General features: G+C 43.6%; 1 protein-coding gene across 1 annotated transcript; it reads left to right on the forward strand.

Annotated features, from left to right (window-relative positions):
* Nucleotides 1–5,473: 5,473 nt before the first annotated feature.
* Nucleotides 5,474–16,660, forward strand: LOC116353557 (glutamine amidotransferase-like class 1 domain-containing protein 3A, mitochondrial). Its single transcript, XM_031789455.1, has 5 exons — nucleotides 5,474–5,602; nucleotides 6,694–6,806; nucleotides 11,371–11,542; nucleotides 14,530–14,731; nucleotides 14,849–16,660. The coding sequence occupies exons 2-5, from the start codon at nucleotides 6,699–6,701 to the stop codon at nucleotides 15,039–15,041; spliced, it is 675 nt and encodes a 224-aa protein (XP_031645315.1). The 5' UTR covers nucleotides 5,474–5,602; nucleotides 6,694–6,698; the 3' UTR covers nucleotides 15,042–16,660.
* Nucleotides 16,661–21,915: the final 5,255 nt, after the last annotated feature.

Here is a 21,915-nt window from a genome sequence, read left to right on the forward strand (position 1 = left end):
TACATCTAAAGGTTGATTCATTACATCTAAAGGTTGATTCATTATATCTAAAGGTTGATTCATTACATCTAAAGGTTGATTCATTATATCTAAAGGTTGATTCATTATATCTAAAGGTTGATTCATTATATCTAAAGGTTGATTAATTATATCTAAAGGTTGATTAATTATATCTAAAGGTTGATTCATTACATCTAAAGGTTGATTCATTACATCTAAAGGTTGATTCATTATATCTAAAGGTTGATTCATTACATCTAAAGGTTGATTCATTATATCTAAAGGTTGATTCATTATATCTAAAGGTTGATTAATGACATCTAGAGGTTGATTCATTACATCTAAAGGTTGATTCATTACATCTAAAGGTTGATTAATTACATCTAAAGGTTGATTAATTATATCTAAAGGTTGATTAATTATATCTAAAGGTTGATTCATTACATCTAAAGGTTGATTCATTAACACTAAAGGTTGATTAATGACATCTAGAGGTTGATTCATTACATCTAAAGGTTGATTCATTACATCTAAAGGTTTATTAATTACATCTAAATGTTGATTCATTACATCTAAAGGTTGATTCATTATATCTAAAGGTTGATTCATTACATCTAAAGGTTGATTCATTATATCTAAAGGTTGATTCATTCTATCTAAAGGTTGATTCATTACATCTAAAGGTTGATTCATTATATCTAAAGGTTGATTCAGTATATCTAAAGGTTGATTCATTATATCTAAAGGTTGATTCATTATATCTAAAGGTTGATTCATTACATCTAAAGGTTGATTCATTCTATCTAAAGGTTGATTCATTATATCTAAAGGTTGATTCATTCTATCTAAAGGTTGATTCATTCTATCTAAAGGTTGATTCATTCTATCTAAAGGTTGATTCATTACATCTAAAGGTTGATTCATTACATCTAAAGGTTGATTCATTACATCTAAAGGTTGATTCATTATATCTAAAGGTTGAGTCATTACATCTAAAGGTTGATTCATTATATCTAAAGGTTGATTCATTATATCTAAAGGTTGATTCATTCTATCTAGAGGTGGACATTTTCTTTATAGAGGTAGATATGTCTAGAGGTGAAATATTATATCTAGAGGTGGAAATATTATATCTAGAGGTGGATATATTCTATCTAGAGGTGGATATATTCTATCTAGAGGTGGAAATATTCTATCTAGAGGTGGAAATATTCTATCTAGAGGTGGATATATTATATCTAGAGGTGGAAATATTATATCTAGAGGTGGATATATTATATCTAGAGGTGGAAATATTATATCTAGAGGTGGATATATTCTGTCTAGAGGTGGATATATTCTATCTAGAGGTGGATATATTATATCTAGAGGTGGATATATTCTATCTAGAGGTGGATATATTCTATCTAGAGGTGGAAATATTATATCTAGAGGTGGATATATTCTGTCTAGAGGTGGATATATTCTGTCTAGAGGTGGATATATTCTGTCTAGAGGTGGAAATATTCTGTCTAGAGGTGGATATATTCTATCTAGAGGTGGAAATATTCTGTCTAGAGGTGGATATATTCTATCTAGAGGTGGATATATTCTGTCTAGAGGTGGATATATTCTATCTAGAGGTGGAAATATTCTGTCTAGAGGTGGATATATTCTATCTAGAGGTGGAAATATTCTGTCTAGAGGTGGATATATTCTATCTAGAGGTGGAAATATTCTATCTAGAGGTGGATATATCTAGAGGTGGATATATTCTGTCTAGAGGTGGATATATCTAGAGGTGGAAATATTCTATATAAAGGTGGATATATCTAGAGGTGGATATATTCTATCTAGAGGTGGATATATTCTGTCTAGAGGTGGATATATTCTGTCTAGATGTGGATATATTCTATCTAGAGGTGGATATATTCTGTCTAGAGGTGGATATATTCTGTCTAGATGTGGATATATTCTATCTAGAGGTGGAAATATTCTGTCTAGAGGTGGATATATTCTGTCTAGATGTGGATATATTCTGTCTAGATGTGGATATATTCTGTCTAGAGGTGGATATATTCTGTCTAGATGTGGATATATTCTATCTAGAGGTGGATATATTCTGTCTAGATGTGGATATATTCTGTCTAGAGGTGGATATATTCTGTCTAGATGTGGATATATTCTGTCTAGATGTGGATATATTCTGTCTAGAGGTGGATATATTCTGTCTAGAGGTGGATATATTCTGTCTAGATGTGGATATATTCTGTCTAGAGGTGGATATATTCTGTCTAGAGGTGGATATATTCTGTCTAGATGTGGATATATTCTATCTAGAGGTGGATATATTCTGTCTAGATGTGGATATATTCTGTCTAGATGTGGATATATTCTGTCTAGATGTGGATATATTCTGTCTAGAGGTGGATATATTCTGTCTAGAGGTGGATATATTCTGTCTAGATGTGGATATATTCTATCTAGAGGTGGATATATTCTGTCTAGAGGTGGATATATTCTGTCTAGATGTGGATATATTCTATCTAGAGGTGGATATATTCTATCTAGAGGTGGATATATTCTATATAAAGCTAGCTATATCTAGATGGGGATATATTGGAATAGACAACAGGTGGAAATTATAGGCAATTAGCAAGACAGGGGTGTCTAAAAAGGAGTGGTTCTGCAGGTGGTGACCACAGACCACTTCTCAGTTCCTATGCTTCCTGGCTGATGCTTTGGTCACTTTTGAATGCTGGCGGTGCTTTCACTCTAGTGGTAGCATGAGACAGAGTCTACAACCCACACAAGTGGCTGAGGTAGTGCAGTTCATCCAGGATGGAACATCAATGCGAGCTGTGGCAAGAAGGTTTGCTGTGTCTGTCAGCGTAGTGTCCAGAGCATGGAGGCGCTACCAGGAGACAGGCCAGCACATCAGGAGACGTGGAGGAGGCCGTAGGAGGGCAACAACCCAGCAGCAGGACCGCTACCTCCGCCTTTGTGCAAGGAGGAGCAGGAGGAGCACTGCCAGAGCCCTGCAAAATGACCTCCAGCAGGCCACAAATGTGCATGTGTCTGCTCAAACGGTCAGAAACAGACTCCATGAGGGTGGGATGAGGGCCCGACATCCACAGGTGGGGGTTGTGCTTACAGCCCAACACCGTGCAGGACGTTTGGCATTTGCCAGAGAACACCAAGATTGGCAAATTCGCCACTGGTGCCCTGTGCTCTTCACAGATGAAAGCAGGTTCACACTGAGCACATGTGACAGACGTGACAGTCTGGAGATGCCGTGGAGAACGTTCTGCTGCCTGCAACATCCTCCAGCATAACCGGTTTTGAGGTGGGTCAGTCATGGTGTGGGGTGTCATTTGTTGGGGTGGCCACACAGCCCTCCATTTGCTCGCCAGAGGTAGCCTGACTGTTATTTTAGTGTTCCCTTTATTTTTTGAGCAGTGTATATCTATTGACACATTGATGAAAATAATCATGGCCTCTAAACCTTCAAGCATACTGGACCCTATTCCAACTAAACAACTGAAAGAGCTGCTTTCTGTGCTTGGCCCTCCTATGTTGAATATAACCAAACGGCTCTCTATCCACCAAACTCACTAAAAGTGGCAGTAATGAAGCCTCTCTTGAAAAAGCTTGACCCAGAAAATATTAAAAACTATCGGCCTATAGCGAATCTTCCATTCCTCTCAAAATGTTTAGAAAAAGCTCTTGCGCAGCAACTCACTGCCTTCCTGAAGACCAACAATGTATACAAAATGCTTCAGTCTGGTTCTAGACCCCATCATAGCACTGAGACTGCACTTGTGAAGGTGGTAAATGACCTTTTAATGGCATCAGACCGAGGCTCTTCACCTGTCCTCGTGCTCCTAGACCTTAGTGCTGCTTTTGAAACCATCGATCACCACATTCTTTTGGAGAGATTGGAAACCCACTACTTTCCGGCTACCCGGATAAAGCACTAAATAAACTTCAGTTAGTGGTAAACACGGCTGCTAGAATCTTGACTAGAACCAAAAAATGTGATCATACTACTCCAGTACTCTCTACACTGGCTTCCTGTTAAGGCTCGGGCTGAGTTCACGGTTTTACTGCTAACCTACAAAGCATTACATGGGCTTGCTCCTACCGATCTTTCCGATTTGGTCCTGCTGTACATACCTACACGTACGCAATGGTCAGAAGACGCAGGCCTCCTTTCTGTCCCGAGAATTTCTAAGCAAACAGCTGGAGGCAGGGCTTTCTCCGACAGAGCTCCATTTTTATGGAATAGTCTGCCTACCCATGTGAGAGACGCAGACTCGGTCTCGTCCTTTAAGTCTTTATTGAAGACTCATCTCTTCAGTGGGTCATATGATATAGTGTACTCTGGCCCAGGAGTGTGAAGGTGAACGGAAAGGCACTGGAGCAACGAACCGCCCTTGCTGTCTCTGCCTGTCCGGTTCCCCTCTCTCCACTGGGATTCTCTGCCTCTAACCCTATTACAGAGGCTGAGTCACTGGCTTACTGGAGATCTTCCATGCTGTCCCTAGGAGGGGAGCGTCACTTGAGTGGGTTGGCGCCCCCCCTTGACCCACCTAGCTGACTATAACTGAGATATGACACACCTAGCTGACTATGACTGAGATATGATACACCTAGCTGACTATGACTGAGATATGGCCCACTTTGCTGACTATGACTGGGATATGGCCCACCTAGCTGACTATGACTGAGATATGACACACCTAGCTGACTATGACTGAGTTATGGCACACCTAGCTGACTATGACTGAGATATGGTACACCTAGCTGACTATGACTGAGATATGGTACACCTAGCTGACTATGACTGAGATATAACACACCTAGCTGACTATGACTGAGATATGACCCACCTAGCTGACTATGACTGAGATATGACACACCTAGCTGAGTATGACTGAAATATTACCCACCTAGCTGACTATGACTGAGATATGACACACCTAGCTGACTATGACTGAGATATGACACACCTAGCTGACTATGACTGAGATATGGCCCACCTAGCTGACTATGACTGAGATATGGCACACCTAGCTGACTATGACTGCGATATGACACCCTTAGCTGACTATGACTGAGATATGACACCCCTAGCTGACTATGACTGAGATAGTACACACCTGTCTGTAAATACAAACTGTGTTTATTGTAGTCTTCGCTATACTGTCTATAAATAAATGATTCTGTAGACTGATAATCTACACAGTATTTTCATCAATACTGACACACTGACACTATATATCCATCCATCCATCCATCCCATCCATCCATCCAGTGTCTTAGAGATGTCAGAATGACTAAGCAGATTTAACATTGGCCAAACAGAGGAAGGCAGCAGCAGTTTCCCTTTCCCCTCCCTGCATCAGTCCCGTCATGACCTCACCGTACAGACAGACAGCCCTTCAGCCTTCTATGCAAAGCTGTAACCCAGACCACACCTCCGTGGGCGGGGCCAGGGCAGCCTGGGCAGGAAGGGTATAAAGCCAGTAGGATTCCAGTTTCACTACATCAGGAGACAGCAGGTAGGAGAAGACGCCACAGACGGAACAGACCATATACTACTGTAGTGTACCTTTACAAGGTGAGAGAACTACTACTGCTGCTAGTAAACTAGTAGTCTACTTCCCTACTACGTTAGTATTCATGTTGTATTTAGAGTTGGAAATGTGACGCCAAGTGAACATTGTGGTTTTAGGATGGAAATGTGGTAACGTTCTTCGTCTTTTATACACAACACAACAGCAATACTGTTATGTAGACTTGCAACATTTCCAATATTTATAATCGGTGAACTGATGCTTATCTAAATCTCTATGCTTTCTGTTCCTTTTCACCGACTCTACTCTCCCTCCACTCCAGTTCCTGGTTCTATCTGCCTCTACCAGGTGTTGTTGACTAGAAACAGAGAGAGAGGGAGGGAAGAAGGGGGGAGGAGAGAGACAGAGAGAGAAAGGGAGTGAGGGAGGGAGACAAATAGAGAAAGAGAGAGAGCGCGGGAAGGGGGAGGAAGAGAGATAAAGAAAGAGAGAGAGAGTGGGTGTTTCCTGTGTTGTTTGTTACCTGGAAACAGTCCTCCAGAGACTCAGTCATGTTCGGATAATTCAGGAGACTTCTGTCACCGGTGGACCTGAGGCCTTTAAATGTTTAATAGTTGCTGCTGGGATGTTCCAAGTCATCTTAAATGGCACCCTATTCCCTATATAGTGCACTAGTTTTTGACCTGAAGTAGTACACTATATAGGGAATAGGGTGCAATTTGGGAGGCAAGCCTTGGTGTACCTGACACTACATTGACCAATCAATCTGGTTTTTGTAACATTACATACGGACACTCAGCTATGTGGTGTATGTAACCTGCCCCTCCATGTGCAGTGAGCTGCATTGATGGTAAAACAAGGGGGTTTGTAAGGACACAGTCTGGGGAACAGTTTAATCAAACTGCTGTTAGTGCTATCCCTGTCTCCATGTTGTTCTGGTCTAACTCCAGACCATATGGTGTGTGTGTGTGCGTGTGTGTGTGCGTGTGTGTGTGTGTGTGCGTGTGTGCGTGTGTGTGTGTGTGTGTGTGTGTGTGCGTGTGTGCGTGTGTGTGTGTGTGTGTGTGTGTGTGTGTGTGTGCGTGTGTGCGTTTGTGTGTGTGTGTGCGTGTGTGCGTGTGTGTGTGTGTTGCAGGAGCCATGGTGAAGTGTGTAGCCGTAATTCTGTCAGGGTGTGGAGTCTATGATGGGACTGAGATCCACGAGGCGTCAGCTGTACTGGTCCACCTCAGCAGGGCTGGAGCTAAGGTAAGGGTAGTCTACATTAGGGTTAGGGGCTTGGGTAAGGGTGGTCTACGTTAGGGTTAGGGGCTAAGGTAAGGGTAGTCTACGTTAGGGTTAGGGCCTAAGGTAAGGGTGGTCTACATTAGGGTTAGGGCCTAAGGTAAGGGTGGTCTACGTTAGGGTTAGGGGCTAAGGTAAGGGTGGTCTACATTAGGGTTAGGGCCTAAGGTAAGGGTGGTCTACATTAGGGTTAGGGCCTAAGGTAAGGGTGGTCTACGTTAGGGTTAGGGGCTAAGGTAAGGGTGGTCAACATTGGGGCTGGAGCTAAGGTAAGGGTGGTCTACATTAGGGTTAGGGCCTAAGGTAAGGGTGGTCTACATTAGGTTTAGGGCCTAAGATAAGGGTGGTCTACATTAGGGTTAGAGGCTAAGGTAAGGGAGTCTACATTAGGGTTAGGGGCTAAGGTAAGGGTGGTCTACATTATGGTTACAACTGGAGCTAAGGTAAGGGTGGTCTACATTAGGGTTAGGGGCTAAGGTAAGGGTGGTCTACATTAGGGTTAGGGCCTAAGGTAAGGGTGGTCTAAATTAGGGTTAAGGGCTTTGGTAAGGGTGGTCTAGATTAGGGTTATGGCTGGGGCTAAGGTAAGGGTGGTCTACATTAGGGTTATGGCTGGGGCTAAGGCAAGGGTGGTCTACATTAGGGTTATGGCTGGGGCTATGGTAAGGGTGGTCTACATTAGGGTAGGGCTGGGGCTAAGGTAAGGGTAGTCTACATAAGGGTTAGGGCCTAAGGTAAGGGTGGTCTACAGTAGGGTTAGGGGCTAAGGTAAGGGTAGTCTACATTAGGGTTAGGAGCTAAGGTAAGGGTGGTCTACATTAGGGTTAGGGCTGGGGCTAAGGTAAGGGTGGTCAACATTAGGGTTAGGGGCTAAGGTAAGGGTGGTCTACATTAGGGTTAGGGGCTAAGGTAAGGATGGTCTACATTAGGGTTAGGGGCTAAGGTAAGGGTGGTCTACATTATGGTTATGACTGGAGCTAAGGTAAGGGTGGTCTACATTATGGTTAGGGGCTAAGGTAAGGGTAGTCTACATTAGGGTTAGGAGCTAAGGTAAGGGTGGTCTACATTAGGGTTAGGGCTGGGGCTAAGGTAAGGGTGGTCAACATTAGGGTTAGGGGCTAAGGTAAGGGTGGTCTACATTAGGGTTAGGGGCTAAGGTAAGGATGGTCTACATTAGGGTTAGGGGCTAAGGTAAGGGTGGTCTACATTATGGTTACGACTGGAGCTAAGGTAAGGGTGGTCTACAGTAGGGTTAGGGGCTAAGGTAAAGGTAGTCTACATTAGGGTTAGGAGCTAAGGTAAGGGTGGTCTACATTAGGGTTAGGGCTGGGGCTAAGGTAAGGGTGGTCAACATTAGGGTTAGGGGCTAAGGTAAGGGTGGTCTACATTAGGGTTAGGGGCTAAGGTAAGGATGGTCTACATTAGGGTTAGGGGCTAAGGTAAGGGTGGTCAACATTGGGGCTGGAGCTAAGGTAAGGGTGGTCTACATTAGGGTTAGGGCCTAAGGTAAGGGTGGTCTACGTTAGGGTTAGAGGCTAAGGTAAGGGTGGTCTACATTAGAGTTAGGGGCTAAGGTAAGGATGGTCTACATTAGGGTTAGGGGCTAAGGTAAGGGTGGTCAACATTGGGGCTGGAGCTAAGGTAAGGGTGGTCTACATTAGGGTTAGGGCCTAAGGTAAGGGTGGTCTACGTTAGGGTTAGAGGCTAAGGTAAGGGTGGTCTACATTAGGGTTAGGGGCTAAGGTAAGGGTGGTCTACATTATGGTTACGACTGGAGCTAAGGTAAGGGTGGTCAACATTAGGGTTAGGGGCTAAGGTAAGGGTGGTCTACATTAGGGTTAGGGACTAAGGTAAGGGTGGTCTAAATTAGGGTTAAGGGCTTTGGTAAGGGTGGTCTAGATTAGGGTTATGGCTGGGGCTAAGGTAAGGGTGGTCTACATTAGGGTTATGGCTGGGGCTAAGGCAAGGGTGGTCTACATTAGGGTTATGGCTGGGGCTAAGGTAAGGGTGGTCTACATTAGGGTTAGGGGCTAAGGTAAGGGTGGTCTACATTAGGGTTATGGCTGGGGCTAAGGTAAGGGTGGTCTACATTAGGGTTATGGCTGGGGCTAAGGTAAGGGTGGTCTACATTAGGGTTAGGGCTGGGGCTAAGGTAATGGTGGTCTACATTAGGGTTAGGGCCTAAGGTAAGGGTGGTCTACAGTAGGGTTAGGGGCTAAGGTAAGGGTGGTCTACATTAGGGTTAGGGGCTAAGGTAAGGGTAGTCTACGTTAGGGTTAGGGCCTAAGGTAAGGGTGGTCTACATTAGGGTTAGGGCCTAAGGTAAGGGTGGTCTACGTTAGGGTTAGGGGCTAAGGTAAGGGTGGTCTACATTAGGGTTAGGGCCTAAGGTAAGGGTGGTCTACATTAGGGTTAGGGCCTAAGGTAAGGGTGGTCTACGTTAGGGTTAGGGGCTAAGGTAAGGGTGGTCAACATTGGGGCTGGAGCTAAGGTAAGGGTGGTCTACATTAGGGTTAGGGCCTAAGGTAAGGGTGGTCTACATTAGGTTTAGGGCCTAAGATAAGGGTGGTCTACATTAGGGTTAGAGGCTAAGGTAAGGGAGTCTACATTAGGGTTAGGGGCTAAGGTAAGGGTGGTCTACATTATGGTTACAACTGGAGCTAAGGTAAGGGTGGTCTACATTAGGGTTAGGGGCTAAGGTAAGAGTGGTCTACATTAGGGTTAGGGCCTAAGGTAAGGGTGGTCTAAATTAGGGTTAAGGGCTTTGGTAAGGGTGGTCTACATTAGGGTTATGGCTGGGGCTAAGGCAAGGGTGGTCTACATTAGGGTTATGGCTGGGGCTATGGTAAGGGTGGTCTACATTAGGGTAGGGCTGGGGCTAAGGTAAGGGTAGTCTACATAAGGGTTAGGGCCTAAGGTAAGGGTGGTCTACAGTAGGGTTAGGGGCTAAGGTAAGGGTAGTCTACATTAGGGTTAGGAGCTAAGGTAAGGGTGGTCTACATTATGGTTATGACTGGAGCTAAGGTAAGGGTGGTCTACATTATGGTTAGGGGCTAAGGTAAGGGTAGTCTACATTAGGGTTAGGAGCTAAGGTAAGGGTGGTCTACATTAGGGTTAGGGGCTAAGGTAAGGGTGGTCTACATTAGGGTTAGGGGCTAAGGTAAGGATGGTCTACATTAGGGTTAGGGGCTAAGGTAAGGGTGGTCAACATTGGGGCTGGAGCTAAGGTAAGGGTGGTCTACATTAGGGTTAGGGCCTAAGGTAAGGGTGGTCTACGTTAGGGTTAGAGGCTAAGGTAAGGGTGGTCTACATTAGAGTTAGGGGCTAAGGTAAGGATGGTCTACATTAGGGTTAGGGGCTAAGGTAAGGGTGGTCAACATTGGGGCTGGAGCTAAGGTAAGGGTGGTCTACATTAGGGTTAGGGCCTAAGGTAAGGGTGGTCTACGTTAGGGTTAGAGGCTAAGGTAAGGGTGGTCTACATTAGGGTTAGGGGCTAAGGTAAGGGTGGTCTACATTATGGTTACGACTGGAGCTAAGGTAAGGGTGGTCAACATTAGGGTTAGGGGCTAAGGTAAGGGTGGTCTACATTAGGGTTAGGGACTAAGGTAAGGGTGGTCTAAATTAGGGTTAAGGGCTTTGGTAAGGGTGGTCTAGATTAGGGTTATGGCTGGGGCTAAGGTAAGGGTGGTCTACATTAGGGTTAGGGGCTAAGGTAAGGGTGGTCTACATTAGGGTTATGGCTGGGGCTAAGGTAAGGGTGGTCTACATTAGGGTTATGGCTGGGGCTAAGGTAAGGGTGGTCTACATTAGGGTTAGGGCTGGGGCTAAGGTAATGGTGGTCTACATTAGGGTTAGGGCCTAAGGTAAGGGTGGTCTACAGTAGGGTTAGGGGCTAAGGTAAGGGTGGTCTACATTAGGGTTAGGGGCTAAGGTAAGGGTGGTCTACATTAGGGTTAGGGCTGGGGCTAAGGTAAGGGTGGTCAACATTAGGGCTGGGGCTAATAGAAGATAATAGTCTCTACCCTCCTACCCCTCCTCACTCCTCCCCTCTTCTTCTCCCCCTCTCCTCCCCTCCTCCCCCTCCTCTCCTCTCCTCTCTTCTCTTCCCCCTCTCCTCTCCCCTCCTCTCCTCTCCTCTCCTGTCCTCCACCTCCCCATCCTCTCCTCTCCTCCCTTCTCCTCCCCCCTCCTCACTCCTCCCCTCTTCTCCTCCCCCTCTCCTCCCCCTCCTCTCCCCTCCTCTCACCTCCTCTCCTAACCCCTCCTCCGCCTCCTCTTCACTCCTCTCCTCCACCCTCCTCCGCCTCCCCATCCTCTCCTCTCCCTCCTCCTTCCTCTCACCTCCTCTCTTAACCCCTCATCCGCCTCCTCTTCACTCCTCTCCTCTCCTCCACCCTCCTCTGCCTCCCCATCCTCTCCTCTCTTCTCTTCTCTTCCCCCTCTCCTCCCCCTCTTCCCCTCCCCCCCTCCTCCCCCTCCTCACTCTTCCTCTCTTCTCCTCCCCTTCCTCTCCCCTTCCCTCTCCCAGGTCCAGATGTTTGCCCCCAACGTGGACCAAATGCATGTAGTGAACCACTGTGAGGGGAAACCCACAGCTGAGAAACGCAACGTCCTGGAGGAGAGTGCTCGAATCGCCCGCGGCGATGTGTCTGACCTTGCCAAGCTAGAGATCACCGCCTTCGACGCCCTCGTTATCCCAGGTGAGCATTACTCCTTCATCTAGCACCAGCATATTGATAATATGATACTGGTACTGACTAACACAGTCCTGTCTTTATCTTTTATCAGTAAACACTATATCATCTCTCCTTTATGCTATATCTCTGTTACTATATCATCTCTCCTTTATTCTATATCTCTGTTACTATATCATCTCTCCTTTATTCTATATCTCTGTTACTATATCATCTCTCCTTTATTCTATATCTCTGTTACTATATCATCTCTCCTTTATTCTATATCTCTGTTACTATATCATCTCTCCTTTATTCTATATCTCTGTTACTATATCATCTCTCCTTTATTCTATATCTGTTACTATATCATCTCTCCTTTATGCTATATCTCTGTTACTATATCATCTCTCCTTTATGCTATATCTCTGTTACTATATCATCTCTCCTTTATTCTATATCTCTGTTACTATATCATCTCTCCTTTATTCAATATCTGTTACTATATCATCTCTCCTTTATTCTATATCTCTGTTACTATATCATCTCTCCTTTATTCTATATCTGTTACTATATCATCTCTCCTTTATTCTATATCTGTTACTATATCATCTCTCCTTTATTCTATATCTCTGTTACTATATCATCTCTCCTTTATTCTATATCTCTGTTACTATATAATCTCTCCTTTATTCTATATCTGTTACTATATCATCTCTCCTTTATACCATATCTCTGTAACTATATCATCTCTCCTTTATTCTATATCTGTTACTATATCATCTCTCCTTTATTCTATATCTCTGTTACTATATCATCTCTCATTTATGCTATATCTCGATTACTATATCATCTCTCCTTTATGCTATATCTCTGTTACTATATCATATCTCCTTTATTCTATATCTCTGTTACTATATCATCTCTCCTTTATGCTATATCTCTGTTACTATATCATCTCTCCTTTATTCTATATCTGTTACTATATCATCTCTCCTTTATTCTATATCTGTTACTATATCATCTCTCCTTTATTCTATATCTCTGTTACTATATCATCTCTCCTTTATTCTATATCTCTGTTACTATATCATCTCTCCTTTATTCTATATCTCTGTTACTATATCATCTCTCCTTTATTCTATATCTCTGTTACTATATCATCTCTCCTTTATTCTATATCTGTTACTATATCATCTCTCCTTTATGCTATATCTCTGTTACTATATCATCTCTCCTTTATGCTATATCTCTGTTACTATATCATCTCTCCTTTATTCTATATCTCTGTTACTATATCATCTCTCCTTTATTCCATATCTCTGTTACTATATCATCTCTCCTTTATGCTATATCTCTGTTACTATATCATCTCTCCTTTATTCTATATCTGTTACTATATCATCTCTCCTTTATTCTATATCTCTGTTACTATATCATCTCTCCTTTATTCTATATCTGTTACTATATCATCTCTCCTTTATTCTATATCTGTTACTATATCATCTCTCCTTTATTCTATATCTCTGTTACTATATCATCTCTCCTTTATTCTATATCTCTGTTACTATATCATCTCTCCTTTATTCTATATCTGTTACTATATCATCTCTCCTTTATACCATATCTCTGTAACTATATCATCTCTCCTTTATTCTATATCTGTTACTATATCATCTCTCCTTTATTCTATATCTCTGTTACTATATCATCTCTCCTTTATGCTATATCTCTGTTACTATATCATCTCTCCTTTATGCTATATCTCTGTTACTATATCATATCTCCTTTATTCTATATCTCTGTTACTATATCATCTCTCCTTTATGCTATATCTCTGTTACTATATCATCTCTCCTTTATTCTATATCTCTGTTACTATATCATCTCTCCTTTATTCTATTTTTCTGTTACTATATCATCTCTCCTTTATTCTATATCTGTTACTCTATCATCTCTCCTTTATTCTATATCTCTGTTACTATATCATCTCTCCTTTATTCCATATCTCTGTTACTATATCATCTCTCCTTTATGCTATATCTCTATTACTATATCATCTCACCTTTATTCTATATCTGTTACTATATCATCTCTCCTTTATTCTATATCTCTGTTACTATATCATCTCTCCTTTATTCTATATCTGTTACTATATCATCTCTCCTTTATTCTATATCTGTTACTATATCATCTCTCCTTTATTCTATATCTGTTACTCTATCATCTCTCCTTTATTCTATATCTCTGTTACTATATCATCTCTCCTTTATTCCATATCTCTGTTACTATATCATCTTTATGCTATATCTCTGTTACTATATCATCTCTCCTTTATTCTATATCTGTTACTATATCATCTCTCCTTTATTCTATATCTCTGTTACTATATCATCTCTCCTTTATTCTATATCTGTTACTATATCATCTTTATGCTATATCTCTGTTACTATATCATCTCTCCTTTATCCTATATCTGTTACTGTATCATCTCTCCTTTATTCTATATCTCTGTTACTATATCATCTCTCCTTTATTCTATATCTGTTACTATATCATCTCTCCTTTATTCTATATCTGTTACTATATCATCTCTCCTTTATGCTATATCTCTGTTACTATATCATCTCTCCTTTATTCTATATCTGTTACTATATCATCTCTCCTTTATTCTATATCTGTTACTATATCATCTCTCCTTTATTCTATATCTCTGTTACTATATCATCTCTCCTTTATTCTATATCTCTGTTACTATATCATCTGTCCTTTAATCTATATCTGTTACTATATCATCTCTCCTTTATTCTATATCTCTGTTACTATATCATCTCTCCTTTATTCTATATCTCTGTTACTATATCATCTCTCCTTTATGCTATATCTCTGTTACTATATCATCACTCTTTCACTATGACTTCATTTCAATCATTCTACTCCCACCAACCCCAAACAAGACAAAACCACTGGTCTCCGCGGTGCTCCACTCAACTGAACTGTGTTGTGTTTTGCAGGTGGTTTTGGCGTGGCTAAAAATCTGTCTGACTGGGCTGTGAAGGGGAAGGAGTTCACGGTTCAACCCCAGGTAGAGAAGCTGATTAAGGGGTTCCATGCTGCAGGCAAGCCCCTGGCTATGTGCTGCATCTCCCCTGTCCTAGCTGCTAAGGCCCTGCCGGGATGTGAGATCACCGTGGGACAGGACAAGGTGTGTGAGAGGTGAGTTACAATGTCTCAGGTGTGTGTGTTTGTGTGTGTGTGTGTGCTGATATGTTTTAACAGAACAGAGCAGTATGTTTTTAACCCTGCTGCTTTTCTTCTCCCTCCTGCCACTAGATGGCCCCATGCCCAGACGGCAACTTCCATGAAGGAGCTGGGCTGTAAACACGTGAATAAGAAAGTGGGGGAGGTCCACATCGATGTGAAGAACAAGCTGGTCACCTCCTCCGCCTTCATGTGTAACGCTCCCATACATGAGGTGTTTGACGGGGTGGGCGTCATGGTTACAGAACTGCTCAAACTGGCCTAGGACATGTCTGAGATTCAGAATACTGATTAGCTGTGCTTCTCAAAAGGCACCCTGTTCCCTTTATAGTGCTGATGTGACCTTCCCAAAAGGCACCTTGTTCCCTTTATAGTGCTGATGTGATCTTCTCAAAACACACCCTGTTCCCTTTATAGTGCTGATGTGATCTTCTCAAAGACACTCTGTTCCCTTTATAGTGCTGATGTGATCTTCTCAAAGACACTCTGTTCCCTTTATAGTGCTGATGTGATCTTCTCAAAAGACACCCTGTTCCCTTTATAGTGCTGATGTGATCTTCTCAAAGACACCCTGTCCCCTTTATAGTGCTGATGTGACCTTCCCAAAAGGCACCCTGTTCCCCTTATAGTGCTGATGTGATCTTCTCAAAGACACTATGTTCCCTTTATAGTGCTGATGTGATCTTCTCAAAGACACTATGTTCCCTTTATAGTGCTGATGTGATCTTCTCAAAGACACTCTGTTCCCTTTATAGTGCTGATGTGATCTTCTCAAAGACACCCTGTTCCCTTTATAGTGCTGATGTGATCTTCTCAAAGACACTCTGCTCCCTTTATAGTGCTGATGTGATCTTCTCAAAGACACCCTGTTCCCTTTATAGTGCTGATGTGATCTTCTCAAAAGACACCCTGCTCCCTTTATAGTGCTGATGTGATCTTCTCAAAGACACCCTGTTCCCTTTATAGTGCTGATGTGATCTTCTCAAAACACACTCTGTTCCCTTTATAGTGCTGATGTGATCTTCTCAAAGACACTCTGTTCCCTTTATAGTGCTGATGTGATCTTCTCAAAAGACACCCTGTTCCCTTTATAGTGCTGATGTGATCTTCTCAAAGACACCCTGTCCCCTTTATAGTGCTGATGTGACCTTCCCAAAAGGCACCCTGTTCCCCTTATAGTGCTGATGTGATCTTCTCAAAGACACTCTGTTCCCTTTATAGTGCTGATGTGATCTTCTCAAAGACACTCTGTTCCCTTTATAGTGCTGATGTGATCTTCTCAAAGACACCCTGTTCCCTTTATAGTGCTGATGTGATCTTCTCAAAAGACACTCTGCTCCCTTTATAGTGCTGATGTGATCTTCTCAAAGACACTCTGTTCCCTTTATAGTGCTGATGTGATCTTCTCAAAAGACACCCTGCTCCCTTTATAGTGCTGATGTGATCTTCTCAAAGACACTCTGTTCCCTTTATAGTGCTGATGTGATCTTCTCAAAGACACTCTGTTCCCTTTATAGTGCTGATGTGATCTTCTCAAAGACACCCTGTTCCCTTTATAGTGCTGATGTGATCTTCTCAAAAGACACTCTGCTCCCTTTATAGTGCTGATGTGATCTTCTCAAAGACACTCTGTTCCCTTTATAGTGCTGATGTGAACTTCTCAAAAGACGGGAATCGGGAGCCATTTGGGAAGTGACCTCACAATCATGTTTGTTGTTGTTGTTGTTGTTGTTGTTTGTTTACCTGGAGACCCTCCTGATCGGAATGTAATGGACACACAGAAGAACCAGAAGAAGATAGTGTTTCTGTTGCTTCATCTGTCTGACTGTGGGATGACTTGTGTTTTTATCAACATCGTAATAAAAGTAAAACCAAATTCTGGAATGAACGACTTTTCATTTGATTAGTTTTTTCAGCTGACCACTAGGTTTTTATATGGTATATCATTGTCATACGGGGTTATGAACAGCTCGTTCTTTCTCCGTGCATTTAGCATACAGGTTAGATTGACAGAGTACATCCTGTTGGCACATAGTGGGGAATTCCCACCCGAGTTAAACGGGTAAATGGAATGGAATTCACTTTTATGCACTTTTCTCTCTACACAGCAAATTGCCCCGTGTTGAATTTCAGTGTAACATTTATAGTGTTGATTCAGGAATTAAATTCACTCTGTAAAATAAACCCCAGTCTTGGAGTTAATAACCCTGGGTTGCTCGTCTTTTCAGTTCACTGCAGCTAGTTCGCTGCACACTCAAACTGGACAGTTTTATCTCAAGTCTCTTCATTCAAAGACTCAATCGTGGACACTCTTAATGACAGTTGTGGCTGCTTTGCGTGATATATTGATGTCTTCTACCTTCTTGCCCTTTGTGCTGACGCTGTACATTTCAAAGTGCTGAACAAATAGTTATATTGACTACGTCCATCATCGCTCGCTCATTAATGTCTTAATCGAAATTTCGGATTGCCTCTTATCCGCTTGTCGTAGCCTTGTGTCATAGTTTGTACATCTCAATTATCAGTAGAAACCACATTTGTTGAAACAAGTCAGCCATATCTGCTATGTTTTTTTAAAAGGCAGTAAATGACTGAAGTGTCTGGCTGCCAGACAAGGCTTGTGGTGGATGAATCAGAATGAGTTGGGTAACATAGATAATTAAGATGTCTTATCTGCATAATATGCTTATGTCATAGACTTATTATTAGAATCTATACCTTCGGTCTCTGGTGTTGGCAGTTGCATTTCTTCCCTCCACTGGGGATCAGTCACCTGGGGGCTCAGTCACCTGGGGCTCAGTCACCTGGGGCTCAGTCACCTGGGGGCTCAGTCACCTGGGGCTCAGTCACCTGGGGCTCAGTCACCTGGGGTTCAGTCACCTGGGGCTCAGTCACCTGGGGCTCAGTCACCTGGGGGCTCAGTCACCTGGGGCTCAGTCACCTGGGGTTCAGTCACCTGGGGCTCAGTCACCTGGGGTTCAGTCACCTGGGGCTCAGTCACCTGGGGCTCAGTCACCTGGGGTTCAGTCACCTGGGGGCTCAGTCACCTTGGGCTCAGTCACCTGGGGCTCAGTCACCTGGGGTTCAGTCACCTGGGGCTCAGTCACCTGGGGCTCAGTCATCTGGGGCTCAGTCATCTGGGGCTCAGTCACCTGGGGCCTAGTCACCTGGGGCTCAGTCACCTGGGGGCTCAGTCGCCTGGGGCTCAGTCACCTGGGGCTCATTCACCTGGGGGCTCAGTCACCTGGGGCTCAGTCAACTGGGGGCTCAGTCACCTGGGGCTCAGTCACCTGGGGCCCAGCGAGGGGAGAGGTCAGGCTTGTCTTTCACATGTCCCTGGTGCTATGCAGAATATCAGAAAGGGAAGAGGGCAGGAGGGAACATTGTCTTCATGTGTGAATGTGTTTGTACCTATTCTTAAACCATGTGAAGGGGTGGTGTGATTAATGGGGAACCAATTACTGGTTTCCACAATGTTTGTGCGACAGTCACTCCCTCCTTTGGCCTTGGGGGAAGTGTGTGGTAGTGTCTGGAGTTGACAATTGTTTTATGCCATTGGATGAGTTGGTGTTTTTGTACGAGGAGTAACAGGAATGAGATCGGAACCTCGTCTTAGGGGCCAAACTGAACGATAATTTATAGCGAATGCTATCTGGCTATGGGATACTCCTTTCTAATTTATAAAGTCTCACTTTGTGAACTGTTCCTAATATCTGTGGTTTGTTATGTCGACTAGGGGGGTGGATCTTTGCTATAAAAGATCTCAGGAGCCATTGTCGTTGAATGTGTCTAACTGCATTGCTTTATCTTGGCCAGGTCGCAATTGTATATGAGAACTTGTTCTCAACTTGCCTACCTGGTTAAATAAAGGTGAAATAAATTAAAAATTAAAAATAAATAAATTGTGTTGCCACTCTCAACTGATCATTAGAAAATGGTGAATCATTGAAAGTGATTGCTATTGCAAAGCTCTTATTATTAAAGATGTAGTTGAGGTATAACTCTGACAAGTGAGATAAGTTTGTCTCTCTGAATTTTATAATACAGAAATAAACCACCACAGGCTCTGCTGAAAGCCAGGTGTAACAGTGATAAGGTGTTGGGACTCTGCTGATAACCAGGTGTAACAGTGATAAGGTGTTGGGACTCTGCTGATAACCAGGTGTAACAGTGGTAAGGTGTTGGGACTCTGCTGATAACCAGGTGTAACAGTGGTAAGGTGTTGGGACTCTGCTGATAACCAGGTATAACAGTGGTAAGGTGTTGGGACTCTGCTGATAACCAGGTGTAAGAGAGGTAAGGTGTTGGGACTCTGCTGATAACCAGGTGTAACAGTGGTAAGGTGTTGGGACTCTGCTGATAACCAGGTGTAACAGTGATAAGGTGTTGGGACTCTGCTGATAACCAGGTGTAAGAGAGGTAAGGTGTTGGGACTCTGCTGATAACCAGGTGTAACAGTGGTAAGGTGTTGGGACTCTGCTGATAACCAGGTGTAAGATTGGTAAGGTGTTGGGACTCTGCTGATAACCAGGTGTAACAGTGGTAAGGTGTTGGGACTCTGCTGATAACCAGGTGTAACAGTGGTAAGGTGTTGGGACTCTGTTGCTAACCAGGTGTAACAGTGGTAAGGTGTTGGGACTCTGTTGATAACCAGGTATAACAGTGGTAAGGTGTTGGGACTCTGTTGATAACCAGGTATAACAGTGGTAAGGTGTTGGGACTCTGTTGATAACCAGGTATAACAGTGGTAAGGTGTTGGGACTCTATTGATAACCAGGTGTAAGAGTGGTAAGGTGTTGGGACTCTGTTGATAACCAGGTGTAAGAGTGGTAAGGTGTTGGGACTCTGCTGTTGGGACTCTGTTGATAACCAGGTGTAACAGTGGTAAGGTGTTGGGACTCTGCTGTTGGGACTCTGTTGATAACCAGGTGTAACAGTGGTAAGGTGTTGGGACTCTGCTGATAACCAGGTGTAACAGTGGTAAGGTTTTGGGACTGCTGATAACCATGTGTAACAGTGGTAAGGTGTTGGGACTCTGCTGTTGGGACTCTGCTGATAACCAGGTGTAACAGTGGTAAGGTGTTGGGACTCTGTTGATAACCAGGTGTAACAGTGGTAAGGTGTTGGGACTCTGTTGATAACCAGGTGTAACAGTGGTAAGGTGTTGGGACTCTGTTGATAACCAGGTGTAACAGTGGTAAGGTGTTGGGACTCTGCTGTTGGGACTCTGCTGATAACCAGGTGTAACAGTGGTAAGGTGTTGGGACTCTGCTGATAACCAGGTGTAAGAGAGGTAAGGTGTTGGGACTCTGCTGATAACCAGGTGTAACAGTGGTAAGGTGTTGGGACTCTGCTGATAACCAGGTGTAACAGTGATAAGGTGTTGGGACTCTGCTGATAACCAGGTGTAAGAGAGGTAAGGTGTTGGGACTCTGCTGATAACCAGGTGTAACAGTGGTAAGGTGTTGGGACTCTGCTGATAACCAGGTGTAAGATTGGTAAGGTGTTGGGACTCTGCTGATAACCAGGTGTAACAGTGGTAAGGTGTTGGGACTCTGCTGATAACCAGGTGTAACAGTGGTAAGGTGTTGGGACTCTGTTGCTAACCAGGTGTAACAGTGGTAAGGTGTTGGGACTCTGTTGATAACCAGGTATAACAGTGGTAAGGTGTTGGGACTCTGTTGATAACCAGGTATAACAGTGGTAAGGTGTTGGGACTCTGTTGATAACCAGGTATAACAGTGGTAAGGTGTTGGGACTCTATTGATAACCAGGTGTAAGAGTGGTAAGGTGTTGGGACTCTGTTGATAACCAGGTGTAAGAGTGGTAAGGTGTTGGGACTCTGCTGTTGGGACTCTGTTGATAACCAGGTGTAACAGTGGTAAGGTGTTGGGACTCTGCTGATAACCAGGTGTAACAGTGGTAAGGTTTTGGGACTGCTGATAACCATGTGTAACAGTGGTAAGGTGTTGGGACTCTGCTGTTGGGACTCTGCTGATAACCAGGTGTAACAGTGGTAAGGTGTTGGGACTCTGTTGATAACCAGGTGTAACAGTGGTAAGGTGTTGGGACTCTGTTGATAACCAGGTGTAACAGTGGTAAGGTGTTGGGACTCTGTTGATAACCAGGTGTAACAGTGGTAAGGTGTTGGGACTCTGCTGTTGGGACTCTGCTGATAACCAGGTGTAACAGTGGTAAGGTGTTGGCCCTAACAGTTTGTGGGCACCGTTGGTCACCGTTATAGTGCAATTGATGTATTGTTTAGTGTTGTGTGGTGTAGAGGCTTTGCTGGCATGCATCCCACATTTTTTGGGGGGGGGGGGGGGGAGCTAGATATACATGCTAAAATTGCCAGTACTCTGATCTCAGATCTCCACATAGTTTTGCCAGCAGGTGTGAGCACACTGGATGTGGTTTGATGTAGTTTACAATCAAAGTTACCTGCTGCAGTAGATCTGAGTTCTGTGCTCAGCTCTTTTGCCGCCAGTTGCTCTCGGTTTATACAACGCATCCAGTCTGGGGTCAGTCTGGGGTCAAATCAAATCAAATGTATTTATATAGCCCTTCGTACATCCGCTGATATTTCAAAGTGCTGTACAGAAATCCAGCCTAAAACCCCATACAGCAAGCAATGCAGGTGTAGAAGCACGGTGGCTAGGAAAAACTCCCTAGAAAGGCCAAAACCTAGGAAGAAACCTAGAGAGGAACCAGGCTATGTGGGGTGGCCAGTCCTCTTCTGGCTGTGCCGGGTGGAGATTATAACAGAACATGGCAAAGATGTTCAAATGTTCATAAATGACCAGCATGGTCGAATAATAATAAGGCAGAACAGTTGAAACTGGAGCAGCAGCACAGTCAGGTGGAAGTTGAAACTGGAACAGCAGCACGGCCATGTGGACTGGGGACAGCAAGGAGTCATCATGTCAGGTAGTCCTGAGGCATGGTCCTAGGGCTCAGGTCAGTTGAAACTGGAACAGCAGCATGGCCATGTGGACTGGGGACAGCAAGGAGTCATCATGTCAGGTAGTCCTGAGGCATGGTCCTAGGGCTCAGGTCCTCTGAGAGAGAGAAAGAAAGAGAGAATTTGAGAGAGCATACTTAAATTCACACAGGACACCGGATAGGACAGGAGAAGTACT

This window comes from Oncorhynchus kisutch, linkage group LG15 (assembly GCF_002021735.2).
Source record: "Oncorhynchus kisutch isolate 150728-3 linkage group LG15, Okis_V2, whole genome shotgun sequence".
In the NCBI taxonomy this organism is placed as follows: domain Eukaryota; kingdom Metazoa; phylum Chordata; class Actinopteri; order Salmoniformes; family Salmonidae; genus Oncorhynchus; species Oncorhynchus kisutch.

What these genes read in the sequence shown, in the direction of transcription:
- LOC116353557 (XM_031789455.1), top strand. Translation starts at nt 6,699, where the DNA reads ATGGTGAAGTGTGTAGCCGTAATTCTGTCAGGGTGTGGAGTCTATGAT. An exon ending in CGACGCCCTCGTTATCCCAG is followed by an intron (nt 11,543 to 14,529) that starts GTGAGCATTACT and finishes TGTGTTTTGCAG; the next exon opens with GTGGTTTTGGCGTGGCTAAA. An exon ending in CAGGACAAGGTGTGTGAGAG is followed by an intron (nt 14,732 to 14,848) that starts GTGAGTTACAAT and finishes TCCTGCCACTAG; the next exon opens with ATGGCCCCATGCCCAGACGG.